Source organism: Choristoneura fumiferana, chromosome 8, assembly GCF_025370935.1.
Source record: "Choristoneura fumiferana chromosome 8, NRCan_CFum_1, whole genome shotgun sequence".
NCBI classification, from domain to species: Eukaryota; Metazoa; Arthropoda; class Insecta; order Lepidoptera; family Tortricidae; genus Choristoneura; species Choristoneura fumiferana.
The window spans coordinates 4,723,255-4,744,318 of record NC_133479.1 but is presented as its reverse complement, the minus strand read 5'-3'; the positions used below and the strand labels follow the sequence as shown (position 1 = coordinate 4,744,318).

The following is a 21,064-nucleotide window of genomic DNA, read 5'->3' as shown; positions in this document are numbered from 1 at the left end:
CGACTAAGTTCGAAGGCGTTAGTTTTCCATAGATTTTTCGTCCCACTGGCATGAAAATAGCGTCATAACAAGCAGGTTTACTTGTTGTAGTGCTTTAAATAAAACACGTGGTCTCTTTCATTAGGTAGCCTAAGGACCATAATGGTTTTTTTGCACGTAGTTTATGTCATAGTCAGGTTTAAATGTAAGCAAAGAGGATTGGATTTAATTTTGAATTTTAATTCAACGAATTTTTTATTGCAATTTAATTTAGGTTTTGCTTCAATCACGAAGCTCGACTTAGAAAGCCCTCAGTCTTCGACTTCAGGCTTCTAATGGAATCCTTCGTAATTCCGTGCACAAAAAGGCACAATATACTATTAGGTACTTATTATGGTAGTCAGTGGTGAAATGTTAGCCTTTTTCACCCCCAGACGCAGCGGGGTGTTATAAGTTTAATGCCACTACTGTCTGTCGCATCGTAGCTATCAAAGGGATGGACTGATTTCGATGCGGTTTTCTTACGTAAAACAACAATGTAGGTTTTTCAACTTTTAAGATGGTTAGGTTATTTAATTATATCTAAATCCACTAGGGCTACGTTATAGAATGCGTCGGAAAATAAAATAGGTGTTTAAGTATAAACATTAGACTTGTCATTTGCATTTGTTGACGTGAACGTGACAGCCTAGCTGTCACAGAAAGCTTCAAATGATAGTAAGCATTACATTGCAGCTCGTAAAAAAAAAATACGCTCTGGTAATTAATTGTAAATTAACAATTTCTTTTAATATCGGTTTGTTTGAGGCTATATCAACAATACACGCTATATAATATAAAAAGGCTTTTTAATCATTATGGGTGCTTATAGCTGTGTACAACTGTACATATTTATATGCCCTTTATCGCTAGTTTTGAGGTTGTGAGGTTGGCACCCCTAATCGTAATGAAAACTTTGTTGCTCCTCATTTCCGAAGAAATTTTACCGGCAACACTATCAACACCAAAAGAATCTCATTACTGTCAACGTTTAGTCTTAGTATGTCAACATTCTCTTCTTACCCAGGGTCCACATAACCACCCCGTTTCTAGAGAACCAGTTCTTAATTATGGTTTCAAGCCACACTTGTTTTCGTCATACGAGTGCACGTTTCCTTGCAAGCTGAGATTTTTGCAAAGCACAACACCATAGGGGTATTTGCATCCATGGCTACCAAGAAGTTCACCATTGTTTGCAGTCGCCGTTGAGGAGACTTTTAAGAATTTAATGGGAACAGAATGTTGACAAAGTTATGCTTTACCTCAGTTTGGACTTGCAATACACGTTGACAATCGGTGTTCAGGTAGCAATTTTTCTCATAAAAATGTTTAGCCGCAAGTCCCGTCAAAATAGTAAAAAAAAAACACGCATTTAACACAGGGAAATAGCCGTGGTGGCCTCGCGGTTTGACCTATCGCCTCTCAAGCAGTCGTGGGTTCAAACCCCGGCTCGCACAACTGAGTTTTTCAAAAATTCATGTGCGGAATTACATTTGAAATTTACCACTTTGCGGTGACGGAAAACATCGTGAGGTAACCTGCACAAACCTGCGAAGCAATTCAATGGTGCGTGTGAAGTTCTCAATTCGCACTGGGCCCGCGTGGAAACCAAGCCCTTTTGTTCTGAGAGGAGGCCTGTGCCCAGCAGTGGGACGTATATAGGCTGGGATGATGATGATGATGATGTGGCTAAGAATTATTATTAGAAAAATTGCTACTTACCTGATCCGTGATCACCGCGATTAATATCATTGTAGGTATTGCAAAAGGTATTCGGTCCAAACTGAACTAAATTGTCACAACTTTTTCAATTTGTAGACGAATGTAGCGGATTTTCCCTGTGTTCATCATCCCAGCCTATATACGTCCCACTGCTGGGCACAGGCCTCCTCTCAGAACAAGAGGGCTTAGCCACATGTCTCATCAAATTTATAAATAGCCCTACTTCAGGAAGTCGGGTAAAAAACATGCCAATAACACAAAAGGATAATCCGCTATAAGCTTAGTCAACGAATTTTAACATATCCGATGAGATCCAGAGCCTTGACGAAACTATAAGGGTTCCGTTTTTGCCATTTTGGCTACGGAACCCTAAAAATGATGAAAATATAGCTGGTCAATATTCCAAGTGACGTCACGCTGTGCGACACTTTTTAGAACGGCGTGACGTCACAGATCACTCTCGGACTTTGACCTTTAACCTCGGACTTTGTTTGATTGACAAAACAAAAAAAAGTGCCAATTTTTTTTTTCTATAATGCATATGAACTGAGCGACTAAATAGATTTTTTTTTACCCAGAGAGCTATCAAATTATTTTTATGATATTTGGAGGTTGGTTAAATTTTCATGAAGAAATTTTTTTGTAGTTTCAGTAGATTATTAAAAACGCTAATATTTTGCGAATTAATTAGTAAACAACTTGGAAATAAAATATATTTATGACCAAATAAACCATGCACAGTAATTTTCGATGAATACGTCACATTCCTAAGTTGATTGTCTGTGGTTTACGGACGCATAGACAATCAATGTTTTAAAACCAACAGTAAAAAAACTGCCACGTACGAAGTTATAAATCAGTCCGACTAAATAAGAACATGGTAGTAAAACGTGATTTACTTACTGTATAATTAATTAGACGAGCGGATGGCCAAGTGGTTAGAGAACCTGACTACGAAGCTTGAGGTCCTTGGTTCGATTCCCGGCCGGCATTTGTATGAATAATACGAATGTTTGTTCTCGGGTCTTGGATGTTAATATGTATTTAAGTATGTATCTATCTATATAATAATAAGTATGTTTATCCATTGCCTAGTTTCCATAGTACAAGCTTCGCTTTGTTTGGGACTAGGTCAAATTGGTGTCAGGTGTCCCATGATATTTCTTTATTTATTAATTAGTTCTTAAAAATACCTCAGTCCATAAATTTTATTCTAAACTAAAGCTAGACTTTGTTTACGAAAGATTGATAGGGCTAGAAATCTCATTTAAAATAATGTTACGTATTGGTGTTATAGAAAGTAAATGAATATTTCGCACGGAGTTATCAAGTTTCCGTAGTGTAGCGGTTATCACGTGTGCTTCACACGCACAAGGCCCCCGGTTCGATCCCGGGCGGAAACAGATGTTGCTTTTTGCATTGTTTTTTTATTTAAATATCATTTTTAGGTTTTCTTCTTATTATTTAAACTATTATTTTTATAAGAAAAATCAAAAAAATACTTTTTGATTTTGTTTTAATGGTAGTCCTCTGATATTGGTTTAGCAATGTTTGGTTTATCTGTTGATAGCTTGTCGAATTTATCAATTTTGACTTTGTTTTCATTGTAGAGGTTACAATTATTTTTATCAGATAAATTACACCGAATATATGATTAAGTTAGTATGTATTTAGGTATTTGTTTAAAAATCACACCACACCTTTTGTAGGTACTAGTACTAACAAAACATCTACTATAATAAATACATAACCGACGACCGTTAGACGACCGGATGGCCAAGTGGTTAGAGCACCTGACTACGAAGCTTGAGGTCCTGGGTTCGAATCCCGGCCGGGGAAGATATTTGTGTGAATAACACGAATGATTGTTCTCGGGTCTTGGATGTTTAATATGTATTTAAGTATGTATTTATCTATGTAGTACAAGCTTTGCTTAGTTTGGGACTAGACCAATTGGTGTCAAGTGTCCCATGATATTTATTTATTTTATTTATAACAAAGATTTTAATTCGTTTCTAAACAACAAGAAAATAAATGTAGAACTATTCATAAAAAATTAACTGTTGCCCGCGATTTTGAATGCAAAAATACATTAAGAATTCCCAAAAATTATAATTATTGTGGTCTTCATTGATCCCGGGAATATTGGATAAAAAGTAGTAGTAGTAGACTCTAATATATGTTTATTAGATACACTAGCTAGACTATGGGATTTTTCAAAATTGCTCCTAACACTATCACTAACAGTCTGTAAGGCCTAAGCTAAGCTATGGATAGACGGACGGAAACATACACACTATACCTAAGTTTCTTGTAAAGCTACGAAACTTTAAAAATAATAAGTTAAATGAGAACAGCTTTTCTGAAGCGATGCATTTACAAATTACTTTTGATTTTATTTATAGTATAGTATTGGTTTATCGCTATCCCGCGGGAACTATGCAATTTTCCTGGATAAAAAACTATCCTATGTTCTCCCCGGGACTAAAACTATCTGTATACCGAATTTCATCTAAATTGGTTTAGCGGTTTAGACGTGATTGAGTAACAAACAGCCAAACATCCAAACATATTTACAAACTTTCACATTTAGGTATAATAATACCCCCCCAGATACAATAGCCCCGGGTCACCTTAACTGTATGTCTATGTAAATGAAAATTCTTAATTTCCTAACACATATATCTTCGATTCATTTAATTACCTGTGCTCAATACATCGTACCATATAAATATAAGTATGTATAAAATCACGTGACCCCTTTTCACTCTCGTCAAATCTCATATAAAGGGTACTGCACACGTGCACCGCGCCCGCATGACCTTTCAAAAACAAAAAAAAAACGTTCAATAAAATTCATTTGCATAAAGAATAGAGGAATCTACTTAGCGGGGCGCCCGAACAATTAACCCATTGTTCTAGAGCGCTTTAAAAATAAAACAAAAGGGTATAGTGTGCACGCTGCTTTATAGTAGCTTCAGTATGCGGGTTTGTGTGCCCATTGCAACGTTCGAAAGTTTTATGATTTTATTTCGTTTTTTGGATCATCATCACCATTTCGGGCGTAGGACGTCCACTGTTAGACATACGCGAGTCCGCAGGGCTACTACGAAACTCGAAGTTCGTGTCGTGCGGTCCGTCTGACACTTATACTGTTTAATACGAGAGCGACAGGGACCACACGACGCGAACTTCGAGTTTCAAGTTTCGTAGTAGCCCTGCTGACACCTGCACCACTACCATGAGTTTACATTGACCGTACTCGATAGCGACGGCGTAAATTATTTGTAGAGGCGCTGTACCACTACCATGACTTTACAGTGATCGGACTCGATAGCGACGGCGTAAATTATTTGTATGGAGAATTGTACAGCGCCCGTGGGTTGGTTTTAAGAGTCGCCAGTACGCTTGCCGTTGATCGCATTTTCATACGCATCGATCGCATATATATACCTATTTTTTTGTAATTTTTTTTCTTTAATTGTATACTATAGTTTTTTATAGTTTTTATTATTTGTAATTATATTATTATGAAAAAATGACTTTCTGCCAAGTTTCTTGCGGCGCATTCTTCTTGGCAATGATGGTCTTTCCGAAAGCGCTGGTAGTTTAAAAATGACGTGTAAAAGTGCCCATTGCGGCCTATTTACTGAATAAATGATTTGAATTTGAATTTGAATACAAAAGTAGTTTTGTTCTAATTTACAAACACACACTGAAACAAAATAAAACTTTGCTACTATAATGGGAGCAGCTGTTTTGATATTTATAATAAGTTTTCGTTCATATTCAATGTAACAGTATCAGAAAGTAAATAATTAAATTTCTACACATTCTTAATATTTAATTTTGCTTTAAAGGATCTCCTCTCCATTTATTGCACTTGAGGAAAACAGTTTTTTTAATTTCCAGGAATAACAATAACTAAATTGGACTTAATGAGCGAATCAACTGACTCAGAGCGATCCAAGTGGGCGTGGTTTCTCAAAACTGTTAGTCAGTGGGCATTCATGCCGATTACATCAATTTCGGCTTAGACGATGACCCGAGTGGTGGTTTCTATTATAATTAAAATCTAATTTGTGAAAACTGTTTGTGACTCGGCTCGTTAAAGGTTATGTTATCATTTGGGCATTAATACTGTATCTGACTCCAGAATTTGCCGTATTATTATCCTATATATATTATTAATTATTATGAAAATATAGATATACAAAGTTTGGCGAAAAGAAAAATATATTTGGTTGAAAATCGGATTGATAGCGATTTTTTTTCTCTTTCTAAAACGCTTTTCTCTATGCATGTGATGTCACATACAAACATGTATAATCTTTCCCTTTTTAGACGACCAGATGGCCTAGTGGTTAGAGAACCTGACTACGAAGCTTGAGGTCCCGGGTTCGATTCCCGTGTCGGGGCAGATATTTGTATGAAAAATACGAATGTTTGTTCTCGGGTGTTGGGTGTTTAATATGTATTTAAGTATGTATCTATATCTATATAATTATATTTATCCGTTGCTTAGTACCCATAACACAAGCTTTTCTAAGCTTACTTTGACCTGTGAATTGTCCCGTGATATTTATTTATTTATAACCTTGAATTTAAAAAAAATAATAGTTAAATGTTTTTGTTTACCTACTCCCGAGAGAAGTCACGAATAAAACTAGCATGTACGCAATTTAAGCTTAGAGTTAACTACACAGTTTAAATAATTAGCCCATTGTTTTAATGTTGCATAAAATAATAATTTAACGGTTCGTTAACGAATGGTTAAAAACGTGGCGAACTAATTGGTCGACTCTTAGTTACGTCACACACACAAACACACATACGAAATACATTGTTGATTGTTTCATTAACACCCGACGCAATGCAAGGTCGATTATTAATGTTTAGATTAAGTTCTTTAAACCTAGCCTTTAAATACGGCTTCGCTCATGACCCATTAGGTTTGGTAGTTGTTGTTTCTTTTAAAAAAATATGGCTCTGTCCATTCGAGGACAATTTTGCCAGTGTCTAGTAGTTTTTGCCGTTGTACGGTAAAAAAATTCTAGAAAACGAAATATGAGAGGTAATGGTGGATGAACGATGACAGCCGGTTTAGTAGTTGAATGGGACATTTGATAACTCTTGACAATGCCATAGCCTACACTTCGATTTTTTAGCATTAGAAAGAAGGTAAGCGATCGAGATGTGTCTTTTTATTTAAAAACACTTTTGAAAAATCATCATCATCCCAGCCTATATACGTCCCACTTCTGGGCACAGGCCTCCTCTCAGAATCACCTAATTACCAGTGCCGTCCGCAAGAGCATTATGCTGATTCGGGATCATTTCGTCACCGGGATATAGATAGTGTAGAGATAGTGCCACGAGAGTTGAAGTGAATGACCCAGCTACAAAAAGAACTGATTGCACAAAAGGCGAATGAACGAAATGAACGAGTAAATGTCAAAATCCTGCTGTCATTACACGATATGTCGTAGCTGTGTACGAGTATGTAATCATTCACTTCAGCTCTCGTGCCACTATCTATACGTAGGTATTAACTATTTTTATTTTTTATAATGTAACGAATTCTCGTTTTCCTTCTTTCTTGCGTTTCTTTATTTTTTTTTTCTTTACATACCAAATTGAAAACCTCTGTATTTAACGGTGTTCCTGTATCCACCAAAATGATGTGTCACGAAAATCTAAATGGACTTATAACAAAAATAACATTTGACCACAAAGGCTGGCTTGATAACTCTGACTCATGCTTCCCACTCAACGATAAATCGTTCAATTTAAATTTTAATACATTCTGCATCGTTAATATTTTTTTCTTTTTATTAATTAAAATAATGGTTTCTTGGATATTAACACACAAAGTTCGTTTCAAGATGATGAAAAATGTCAATGGTATCTACGTAAAACTACTTATAAAATATCAGATTGATGAAATTACAAACACGATTGAGCTTCTTTTATAGGGTTAAGTCCCCGCAAAAACTTTTTTCGACGTTTTTTTTTAAGAAAAAAAAAGTGACCCCATACTGAACTCTTTTCAATAGGCACAATATTTCACGAATACTCATTTGCATATCATTGAGTTAAACACACCCTGTATGGCATTTTTTCTCAACGCTCAATACTTACCAAGAAAAAATCTTATAGGGTGTTTTTTTCTCGTAATAGGAAAAAATGTAATTGTCATTTTTTTCACTTTTGTTTCAAGAACATCTGCTCGTTTTTTAAAGGATTATTTTTATTGGTTAGTTATTACTTATTATTGTTATGTATATTGCCGTAAATTTGCATGCGTGTTGAACAATTATTTTAACATCTGCCTGTTAAGTAAGTATAAAGGAAAAAGTACAATCTGCGAATTAGGTTGTTAATAATTAAAAATGACAAGGATATTTAAAAGGATATGGTCAAATGTGAGTCGGCCTCGTATTATGAAGGTTTCCCTGTACAATTGTCATTATTTTGACACTGTTATCAGTAAAAAAGTTTTTTAATACTTTTTAACAAAATTTTGACGATAATCTGGATCGTATTATTTAGTGACCGTCCGGAAAATACAATTAGGCAAAGTTGGCTCTACGATTTTTTCACAAAATCGATGTAATAAAAACTAATATTACAAATTCGAAACTAATTTTGCCTTTTACAAGACGTAAACACGATTAAACCGCTGACTCGATTGAAATGAAATTTGGCAGAGAGATAGTTTGGGACCATGAAAAGGACAAAGGATAGCTTTTATCCCTGAAAATGGTATCGTTCCCGCGGGATAGCCAAAATTTTCCAGTCTAATTTACAAAAAAAAATCTTTATGCAAAGCTTAAAAAAAAGTTTGGGCTGTGCGTTGGCATGTCAGCATTTTTATAATATGAAGATGTTTCTGTATGTAAAAAACAGTAGAACCGCCACCTACACTGTACTAAAAAACACTATTAGTTAACAGCTATAACCTCTGATGACACATCGCAGCTGTCCTGTCATTGGTCGATTTAATGGCACGTTATTTTCTCGACTGTACAATTTTAAAGTTATTACCAGACATCGAATGTTTGGGGCAAAAAGTAGTTTGTATATTAACAGAGGCACCATAGTAATACCATCCGTTTTTGGTAAAAATTTCATTTCTAATAGAAGCTGTTTTTTGCTGAATGTACTTTTTGTTGACTGTACTTGCATTGTCACTCAAATTACATTTGCATACCAAATTTCAAGTCGATGCCATTAACCGTTGAAGAGTTCCGTTCTGTGGAGACGATCCTGGCCGGACTCTCAGGATGTCACTGCCAAATTATTGTATTGTCACGCAAGTTACATAAGTATACCAAATTTCAAGTCAATCCAACTTCTGGAAGTTGGTCGATTTTAACTTGCAAGATTTGATTACAGACAGACAGACCTACAGACAGACAACGGGACAGGTGAAACTAAATAAAAGCTTGTAAAAACATGTACATTAACGCACAAAATTTATATAGAGCACACTGTAAACGCAAATTCATGGTTTCTATTTTAGGATGTAACAATAACTTCTGCCACGCTCACACTTTAGTTAATCTTGTTAATCGGGCTCACTTGGCTGTATGGTGTTCAACCTTTGCCTTTTCCCCTATTGAAAAGAATAATAAATATTAAAGAAATTGCACTCGCAAGATTCCAAGCTACAGGCTCAGCCTAGTTTCTGATAGATGTACCGTATTCATTGTAGTAATTGTTCTTTGCTAAATAAACTTTTGTTTTTAGGTGAATTAAAAATGATTTTTGGTTTGTATTTTTTTTTTCGAAATCGATACCTATTTTGAAATTTGAGGGCTATTTTAAAAAGTCGTCTTTCCGTTCGAGCCCTCTTTGACGAGAAACGACAAAATATGTCGGACAGCGTACTTAAATAAGTGACTGTTATTTAAGTACGCTGTTAATTAATTGTAATTATGTCTTTGAATGAACTAAAATAATTTCTTTGCTCACCCGCGACCTTATGATAGCTAAGTTTATGCAAAATTATGCGTGTTCAGTTCATGCAGTTCTTCCACCTCCACACTGTAAGAACACACACAAATCACACAAACCACCACCACAATACACTAACGCGTTTCGAACTCAACCAGAGCTAGGCTCATCTTCAGAGCCTGCTGCTGCTGCATGAACACGCATATTTTGATAACTGATTTTGATAAGTTCGCGGGTGAGCAAAGAAATTCTTTTAGTTCATTGATATGGACCTCCGCTAACGCTTGATTCAATAAATTATATGTCTTTGATCGAATAATTCTTGTTTATTTCCTTATTATTTAATGATTTTCAGTTTTGTACGACGTTATTTACTAGAAAAATAACCATGCATATTCCCATAAAATACGTATGGATGAAATAACGGTTTTCTGTGAACTAAGTCATATAAAACACATGTTTAACGACTGTCTAAGCTTATATAGTAACACTGTTGTAATTTAAACCCAACTCCACTATCCCGCGGGAACGGAATTATTCAAATTTGGAATAACAAATAAAGAATTGTGTTCCAAATTTGAATATCTTAGCTTCCGCAAAGGTCGAAGATTCATCGATTTACATACGTCGTGCACCGTGGGAAATAAAGGGTTAGTGCACACGGTAGGCGATATTTTAATGTTTATATTTTGAGTTAATTTTTTTTATCAGTCACATCAATAGATTGCTTATTAAATGTCGTAATTTAACTTTTCCAATAATTTTGCGATCTAGAGATGATTTAGATTTATATTGAACTCAAAGTGTACCTAGCTTGAAGTGTGTTGTCATGTCACCTTTTTTTAATAATAGAAGCTTTTTTCACTAGCTGTCACCCGTGACTTCATCTGCCAAGATTTCTATTAACGCCATCCCGCGTATGCAAATTTTCTGAGATTACACGCTTTTTACACGCACGATGATTACTTACCCATAGTTATTAATTTAATCTCAATAGGTCCGGACATTGTTGCATGATTAAATAATAAACCTTTTTACAAAGTCAAAGAACGAAAGTCACCGACGTAGCTCAGAGAATTAGTTTGCTGAAGTGGCGTTGGGCTGGCCACGTCTGTCGCAGGACCGATGAACGGTGGAGCAGACGAGTCCTCGAATGGAGACCACGGGCGGGAAAACGTAGTGTAAGGCGTCCTGAGGCACGGTGGACCGACGACCTTAAGAGGGTCGCTGGCGGCGGATGGATGCGAGGGGCTGAAGACAGAGTGTTGTGGCGCGCCATGGAAGAGGCCTATGTCCAGCAGTGGATTGCTGTAGGTAGGCTGATGATGGTGATGATGGCAAAGTTTCTGATTACTATAGTAAGATAGGATTTTAAGTAGGATATTTAGTATATCTAGTTCCACGCAGAATATTTTATTATGCTCAGCACAACTACACACACAGCATACTAGAGGCACAAAACTTTACATTTATGTAAAGTACCTACCTATAGCATAATTTGACGAAAAATACATTTTTTTTCTTTATCTTTTTTAAAACATCGCAAGCACTGTGCGACACCTCATTGCAAAGTTGGGACAACACAATGGACATACATTTAGAAAAATCGATTGATTATACGAATATTTATGGTAATACGAAATGTCAGAATCGAGTACTCGTATGCAAATGCGAATCGTTCCTTTTTAATGCATTCAGACAAGTTATCGGATACGAAATTTGAATTGTGCGAAATAAGATGGCCAGTGTTATGTTAATATAAGGTAGAAGGTAGCGGACTTTATTTAAATAAAATATTATAACAAGATATGTCCCACGATATTTTTTAAATTATACTGACAGTTTCAATATAATAGTAGTAAAGTGGTATAATAGTATTATACAAGATGTCCTTTTAATAATCTTTATTTCATTAAGGATTTTTTTTGTTTTTTTTTACTTACAACATTTTATTTTATTGAATTTTTGGTATCATAAGCCTATCACTTTTCCTGATAGTGCTACTAGTTATCTTAAATTTATTTTTTGTTAAATTTATTAAGTTTATTATTTATATTATTTACAATCAGTATGAATGTTAAACTTTTAAAATTTGTTGTTTGTTTGTTAGTGATGTTATCAAATTCTACGTAAAAGAAATAAGAAGAAGCATCTTCGTTGCCATTTCATTCATTCATTTTTTGTATGAAAGAATCACTAAGTAGGTAATTATATTTAAGAATTTATTGTACGTTATTCAAGAAATTTTGTTTAATAATAGCTTGGAAGTAGGTCGTTTTATTCATTTACAAACAAACTAGTTTTTATTAAAAATGTCGGTAAAGAAGAATTTGATATAAAATTCAAGAAGAACCCCTGGTATTTCGCAAATTCGTTATATGTAAAAAAACATTTTTATTCAATCATCGTGATTACTATACACGCTTCAATCAATCAACTAAAATCCATGCGAAATTAGAACCGCAAAAAACGAAAAATTCTAACGTCAATCGAGATTCAATTTGATTGGACGGTTCCCCTGGGATGGGACGTCACTAAAATGGGGGAAATCAGGAAAATAAATTTTTTATCGCATCACATATGGCGGCCAGTCGCAGTTGAGCTCTCGGGCTCTCGGTTTTGGGGAGTGTGAAACGGCCCTTATGAACTTGCGTGGTTTTGTTTATTTTTAAAGGTGTACGAGTATACGAAGGACGATATGAGTCAGGTTTTTGTAAGAAATTATTGTTAAAGGATTTTCACTTAAATTATTTTTGTACGTACTCGGTATGTCATATAGCAAAATGTTAGTTATATTTAAGTGATATTAAAAAACATTCCAAATATATGTTACTAATCAATTATTTTTAGCAATCCATTTATACTAAACCTCGTAATTTTTATTTCTCTGAGTTTTTATCTTTGATAACAACATATTCTCATGCTGTGAAGTCCGATAAAGTCCAAAAGGCCGATATTTTTTTTTGTTTAGCAATCTCGAAAAACCTATTTTTTCTATTAAAAAATATTTAATATTTGTGTTGTCATCAATTTTTTTTTTCTTTACTGAAAGAACACCCTTAACTACATACGTAGTACTCGTATACACCGAAAGGTCTTGATACTTTGGTCGGCGACGCGCGGGGTAGCCAATCGAGACTATGCCGATTGATCGGAGGGCGTTCGGCTCTGACATGTGGGGTGTATGTGACGCACTTTATTTACCTACAAGGTGACTGCAAAAAATGTGCTGTTTCGCGTAACTGTTGTAACCAAATTGTTTGAGAAAAGCAGTGGATTGTAAAGTCAAAAACTGACACATTTTTTTTACGTGCGTTTATTTAAGCTGTAATATTTGTTTGTTGGTTAAGTCTTGCATTTCGTACCGTAAGTATAATAAATAAAATAATAATAATAAAAAAAACATCTATGCCACAGACATAAGACAGGAGTACACAAATAAAAAACAATTGCACATAAGCAGGTGGCAATGGGCTCAGGCTCAGCATAAGCTGCGAGCAAAAAAAAAACTGGCAGCGCTGATTTTCAGCCTGCACCCGCCCTACAGCGTAAAATTTAATTCTAGAGCCGGGTAAGGCTGCATTGTTGCCAGTATATTTTATATTGGATTTCACTCGCTTTTAGTTATCGGGTTTGATTTGAAATTTGGTACGGATACCTAGATGTCAACAAAAATTACAGTCGATGAGGCAAGAACAAGGCAAGTCAATAGATGTTCTGTGAGTTTTTTTCAATTAAATAAATACTAGCTATTGCCCGCGACTCCATCTACGTAGAATTAGTTTATCGCTATCACGCGGGAACTATGCAATTTCCCGGGATAAAAACTATCCTATGTCCCCTGGGACTCCACTATCTGTTTACCAGATTTCATATAAATTGATTCGCGGTTTAGACGTGAAGTAACAAACAGTCTTAGAAACTTTCACGATTATAATATTAGTGAGATAAAATATGTTGAGTTTCCGTGAAGAATAAAGTAAAATTAGCACACAATATATAGGAGCAAATAGGTGTTCACATATGAAAAAAATGTAGTGATAAGTAAAAGGTGACTCGGGTCATTTGTGCTTTCTACAGATTTCATTTCACCTTGGTATTAATTCGTCATACCCATTTTTTTATTAAAATTGTAACCGACCAACTTAGGGAAATATACTGTTATGGCTCTAACTTCTTAGGCACATTTCAATATGGAAATTTATCATTGCCATGCGATTACACAAATCGACGATTCTGAGTGGTCACTAAAATGCGTTGGTCAAACCGCCTTACATAGGCACATCTGCACACCGTTACTACAGAACATGCGTACGCGCACGGTTAATTCAAATTTAAGCGTTACGGAACGGTAATAAAAACTACCAGAACAGTTAAGTTAACTATGTTTCCAAAACATAGTTCCCACGCCAAGTGACAGTTTACAGTTGTAGCTCAAAAATATTTGATAGGGTAAAAGCACTAGTAGTCGACTGTTTACGACGTTCGAAGTTAAAACGCTTGCCATCAAGTCAGGTTTCGTTAGGATAATAAACATTGGATATGGTCTGCTTAATTCTTTATTGTAGTTTAAAAATAAAAATGGGCAGTAAATTATAACATTAGTGAATGAAAAAGATATTAAGCTCTTAATAAACAAAGGTTTTTTTTCATAGAAATAAAGAAGGAAAAAGCCTTTGTGTAGACCGCCTCCGCGTGTGCAATTGTTGGCCATTACATTATTGATTGTAAAAAAACCAACGTCTAAGAGAAGTAAGTAGGTATAATGATATAATAAAAAACACGTGCTAATTAAAATCGTAACTTTTTTATATTTTACATCACAATATCGCACGCACATATAAATTGACCTTAAAAATAGTTTTTTCTAAAACATAATATGCTAAACTGATCGGCATTTTTTTGAGAGAGAGTTGAGTTCTTGGCTATTACTTATTTAACAAAAGTTTTTTTATTCAAGTGTCATATGATTTACATTTATACATTTCACATGAAACCAAAAACTTTCAACCAAACCCAATAGATTAAATAAATGAAAGCTTGGCCGCTCGCAATTGCATTCACCATCTCTATCTACCCTTGTCCTATACCGTGTCCTATTCCGTCCTAAAGAACTAGTGAAAGCGATTGTAATTCCGATTACATAGCCACTGAAGTGACTGTAATCATCCATGCTGGGTACCCATGCATGAGAGGGCTTGGACATAGTATCCACGCGGGTTCAATGCGGATTGGGAAATTCACGCGTACCAATGAATTGCGTCGTAGTTTTATGCAGCAGACACTTATTTCGACGTAATAGCTGTAGTTTGTATACAAAAATCGTAGAAAATAAACATTTACCGTGGAGCACAAAAACGAAGACTATTTTTATTAAGTTAAGTAGGTACTCGTACTAATACAAAAAAGGCCGACAACATTGTTTTGCCTGGCCACTGGTGCTTTTACCCTATGTCGCAACTGTTAATAGTTATAGATAACGCTGGCGCACGTGAGATAAACGTGATGATCATTTTATGCTAATGACTCTAATTATACGACAGCGCGATATGATAAGTTTCGAAGTACTTTAAATTTCTTATAACATTTTTCAAATTTCGATTTCTCCGTTACAGATTGTGAGATTATATCGCAGATGTGGTCGCTGTGCTATAAATGTTAGTTTTCTGTCACAATAACACCACCACCACGCACCAAAGTATCAAAAACTATTAAAATAGTGCGTTGTCTATTATATAGGTAGGTCTTAATTAAGATATGCAAAGCTTACATTGTGGATGTCAATAGATATACGTAATTGTATAGATAGATGCAGACTTATATCGATATTAAACACCCAATACTTGAAAACAATCATTCGTAGTTTTCGTTCTTAATATCTGCCCCGATCGGGAATCGACCCTGGGACCTGAAGCTTTGCAGTGAGATTCTCTAACATTACATTACTTATACATAGTATATATAGTAACAGATTAGACTAATTAATTATATTAGTAGAACAGTGCTTAATTTATCAATTGGAGCCATAAATTGACAATTACTTGTCTACTTTAGCAAATTAGTACTTAATAATTGGAAATCAGAATAAAATTTAATGAAATGTCATTGAATTCATTAATTATATTTAAAGTTGAACAACATACAATAAAAAAGCAGAAAAATCTTGACATTATAAACTAAATTAATAAAATGATGTCGGCTTTTAAGTTTAAAAGCAAATTAAAACTAAATAAATTAAAGATTTAAAGATAAATTAGAACCCAAATTAAAATAAATCAATAAAAGACTGACAGTACATTGTTATTTATAAAAAATCGAGGTACTTAATAGTTTTTTGGAAAAATAAACACATCTAATATACGTAATGTTTGTCTTTTAATTTTACTGAATCATTTCCGTGCCAAACAAACCAACATGCCATTAAACATTGCAAGTTAAATAAAAGCTTTTCCTAACTGGTCACATCGTAAAACGTTCTGAATATAGGTCAAAACTAAACAGTCTTAATCCTCGTCCAACGGTCTTTTGTTTCAAACCGCAGCACCAACCGAAACTTAATAGAGTTAAAAAAAGAAAGCACAGCCGCTCGCCATTAGATCACCTGAGGGTCGCACCCCTTACTATCAACCCTTTCGATTCTTTATACTATAAAATATACGTGCCGGTATTCACCTTCCTTTTTCTATTATTTTATGGTGTGACGTTGCTAAAAAACTGAGAACGCTGCGTTTTGATACTTGGTTACGAAAACGATAAAACAATTGTGTTACTCGTATTAAACTCTGCTAAGGTAAAAATAACGATCTTAGCTACATAATATGGCTCCTAATTGAAAATCGTTTAATTTAAGCCTTTAAGTTTTATGGAACTCTATTACAAATATTTACAACAAATAAAAAATATGGGGAAAACTACTGTTACGTTTTATTGAAAAAAAATTCGCACAAGTTTTGTAGCTACAAGAAAATCATCATCATCTTGGCCTTTATACATCCCACTGGAGGGCACAGGAGGCTCAGAATGAGAGGGCTTGGGCCGTAATGCGGATTGGGAACTTCACATTCACCACTGATTTTTTTCACAGATGTATAAGGGTCATGGCAAATTTCAAATGGAATTTCACACATAAGGTTCAAAAAACTCAAAAATGCAAGCCCAGACTCGAACCCACGACCCCCTGCTTATGAGACCATAAGTCAAGCTACTACTGCGCTACGATTACAACTACATCTGGAACATACTAAGAGTAAATTATAATTGTTTACGTTAAATTTGTCGAATTTAAATCATTTTTTTTCGACGGACGGATTGACCTGCAGTAACTTTTTATTTTATTTTTATTTTGTGAGCGTGTTTTTTTACGTGATCGAGGTGAAATTTCTTCTTAACTCGTGTCTTTTGGACTTTGCGTGTCTATAATTACGATGAGGCATGCAAATGTACAACTTTTTATGACCAAGATAATATTATTGATATTTCTAATACCTATTCATTTTCAACTAATACTCGTACGCTGCAACGGAACTAGTTAAAGAAACATTAACACGCAATATTAATTAAAATGTGGGCCTTAATCAGACTATTAATTGCTTTTTAACGGTGTCTTAATTAACAGAGCTGAATGATAAAATAATGTGAGAGTTCCATTAACTGGTGAATCAGTAATAGCACATAAAACAAGCCTATGAGGTAATAAAACAGTATTTTATTATAATCTAGTCAGAACAGCGTCATTTTATATTCTTATAGACTGAGGTGGAGGTCAAGTTCGGCTCATCTTGGGATTCTTGTGCGATTGTAGTCAAACCTATGTCTATTTTTATAACCATAAAAAACAATATTCTGTAACCACAAATCCCAACTTACTTTATTTCCTAATTAGCAAGATAAAGCGTCGTCGTCTGCAAAGATTTCATTTAACTCTATCCCGTTGAGACTTAACCACGATGAAAAATATACGCCATAATCCAAATAATAAACTGCGTGTGTGCCAAACTTCATTTAACCTCTTCAGCCATTTTTGCGTGATTTACTAACAAACATCCAATATTCACGCTTCCAAATTCATAATTTAATTAGTACGATTAGGAACTGTAGTGAAATACGAGTTTTGATTATCAAATAGAAGGTTTAAACAATTGTCATCGACAAGTATCAAGTGGTCTTGCTCCCACTACACGCCGCTTCAGCATGACGTATCATCCTGCATATTAATTCCGCGTTTAGTTTCTATAATAATAATTCTATTCGAACCACCCTTTGTTTTAAACGAACGAAACGCTCAAAGCGCATTGTTCTAAACAATGCCCAGAGAATTCGTTTGACGATTTTTTTTGAATTTTTAATTAGTTTTTTTTTAATTGTTCGTTTTGGCGGGCACAGGGACCGTTAAACATTCAGCCCCGTTTTGTTTAAATGTTTGGTTCACTTGTTAATGACGCTCGTGATAGATCGTTTCCTATTTAAGTACATACGAATAATTAGGGAGTTAAAATTTTGACTAAATATGTATGCGAGGTAATATTTCGAATTAAAGATTTTTTTAATATGTATTTAATTATACAGTTCCGTTTTGATAGTGAATAATTTTTATTTTAGTATCTCTATGTCTGTGATTTCAGTTTAAATGTAGTTGACCGTAAATAATATACCGTACCGTACCGGACGGTATATATTATTTTAAATTTTATTGTATTGCCTTTTTTTAAAGGTTAATGCATCCACAGACAAGAAGTCTAAATGCCTCTGTTACGTCAAACGTCATAACTAAAAGAAATTCACTTTTGACATTCAACATCAGACAAATTAAAATAACAAAAATGTAACAAAATTTCAAGTAGCTATCCTATTCAATACATAATGTTTCCCTACTAACGCCGCAAAACTCAACCTCCTATAGCATGTGTAATAATATGTAAATCCAAGATGAGTGATCACTTTGAAAATGAAGACGTTATAACTTACAACCCAAAGTACATCAGTGAACATTACGACAGCTCAGAATTCGGTGATCACGGCGATGACGAACCAAAAAGTATTCTCATAGGGCCTCATATCTTGAAGAAATTTGTTGCAGAAAAAGATGATTCCAACAATAAGGTAAATACCAGTAAATGTGAAAGTGTCCACCAGAAGTTTTCCATATCCGTTGTTACTTCGACAGTCCCTTGCCACCACTGTGGCCGTTTAGTAGAAAACAACACAGAAACATTTAATTTACAACCATCCCAAAATGGAAACTGTAGTCAAGGAACGTCAAAAGAAAATATAAAGAAGAATCTATCGGGTAGCATCCAATGTTCCAACAACAGGAAAATGGCGGTCACGGAAGGAAACGATAGGAATGCTATTAATAATACTCGGGTGTATTGTCCTGATTGCCGGCAACGGCAAATAAGGAAATTTTATAGGAAACAACAGCTTTACCGTACAATTAACACAAATGAGGACAAAACCCTGCAACCGCTGGCACCAAAAACACAAACACCTGTACAAGAACCAACCAAAACTTATTTCTCTAATACTAACACCGTGTGTGCTAGCGAAGTCAAACTAAGACAAAAGAAAGTGTACAAGTACGTGAGAGGCTATGAGCATAATAAAGAAACCAAGGAGGAGTTTCTGAAACACAAGACAAACAAGAACCAGTTGCTGAACCGCTCACAGCAGTATTCGAGGTATGCAGTTTATAACAGCCAGTGTTGCCAGGCTCGTGATGATGGACCCAGCACTAGCGCTTGTTGCAAAATGCCCGTCAACTCTAGTTTCTGGGAGTTTATGTTTAATAAATTAAGCGCTAAATATCAGGAAGCTTTGAACTTAGCAGCTTGTGAAGATTGTAGACCAATCAATTGCAACATGATACGTCAGCCAAAAACAAAACTTATAGCTTCTCAGGAAACTAGTGAGACCCAAACCGAAACGTGTGAAGTAATTCCTAACAATCGCAAATCGAATAAACCAACAACTCAAAAAATCAATGAATGTCAGACTTGCGAATCAATATCAGGCAAACGCAGCATGTTTGAGCTCACACCACAGTCTTCACGACAGTCCTCGCCGACGACCTCCAAGAGATCAAACTCCCCAAATTCTAAATTGAAATGCTCTGGTAAGTGTTTTAGTAAATGCGCTAGTAAAACACCGAATCACGAGAAACCACTTACAAAATTGACCTTTCCTGATAACAGTAAGTCATGTCAGCTCTCACACGAAGGCCTCACTAAAGCATTAAAGGAAAAATATAATGGCGAAGTACTCTGCATTCACAATCCTCCATGCATACTAATCAACGGTTGCGTGAACCTACCTCATCAGGCGCCAAAGCCTCTTGATATCTGGCAAATAACGACAGCGCGCAGAAAAGCTGATCCTAAAATGAATCACCGCCTAGAAATCTGCCAGTTACCAAGCGTTGAGTTAAAGTGTGGGCAAGACAAGACACCAGATAAAATGAGGCATATTTGCAATCACAGTTCCCAATGTGAAGTAGTGCCTATTTGTTACAAGTCATCCCGCAATCCGGAGTTCATGGGATCTTGCGAGCATGAACCATCGTGCCACAGAGTACCCGTATGTTTGATAGAAACTGAACAGAAGATCACAAGGTTCTCATGCGAGCATATGCCACTTTCTGAACTACCTAATTGTAGCTTTGAGCTGTCAGACATCAGTGTTAATAAACATGATCAAGAGTCTTCAGTATCTGATGGTATCACGCAGGTGGAGCAGCCTCATCGTTTGAAATGTCCTCACAAACCGCCGTGTTTAATGATACCGAAGTGTCTTGGACAGGTGATGGTGATACGTAGGAAAGGAGGTGCGATACCGGACTGTATACACCAACCCCCTTGCGAGTATATTCCTGCCTGTGGCAGGGACTATGTGAAGATGTTGGCTGCGTGTTCATGCACAATAAGTTCGAGACCACAATGTCGGATAACGTAGAAAATTTAATCGTGTCGCATATGAGAAATCTTCTTACAAAGTCAATTTGTTTTGCCGAACAAACTTGTATTTGATAGGTGATTAAATACTGATTACATACATTGTCATATTGAAAAAGTTTTTAAAGATTGTTCAGTTCAATAAAGTTAAGTTACAGTCCAACAAGATTTTTCTCTATTTATTTTTAAATGTTATTGACTCTGGTGTTGAATGTCAAAAATAAGTGAAGCGCATACCAGAGTAGAACCTTTGTGCTACTGGTGTCATATTGACATTCCATACATTTGCTAAATAAAGAAATCATGGTGAAATTGATTACGAAAAGGTTCCACTCTAGCACGCCATTCAGTTTCCTCGAATGAATGCAACTGATTGATACAAGCGTCACCATGCAGAAGTCCTTATATAAAAATATAAC

General features: G+C 35.3%; 1 protein-coding gene and 1 non-coding gene across 2 annotated transcripts; both read left to right on the top strand.

Annotated features, from left to right (window-relative positions):
* Positions 1 to 3,070: 3,070 nt before the first annotated feature.
* Positions 3,071 to 3,143, top strand: TRNAV-CAC (transfer RNA valine (anticodon CAC)). The gene has a single exon. It is a non-coding gene; the product is annotated as a tRNA-Val (tRNA).
* A 15,337-nt stretch (positions 3,144 to 18,480) lies between these two features.
* LOC141429994 (uncharacterized) lies at positions 18,481 to 20,813 on the top strand. Its single transcript, XM_074090525.1, has one exon. It carries the CDS (start codon positions 18,625 to 18,627, stop codon positions 20,644 to 20,646), a length of 2,022 nt encoding a protein of 673 aa, XP_073946626.1. The 5' UTR covers positions 18,481 to 18,624; the 3' UTR covers positions 20,647 to 20,813.
* Positions 20,814 to 21,064: the final 251 nt, after the last annotated feature.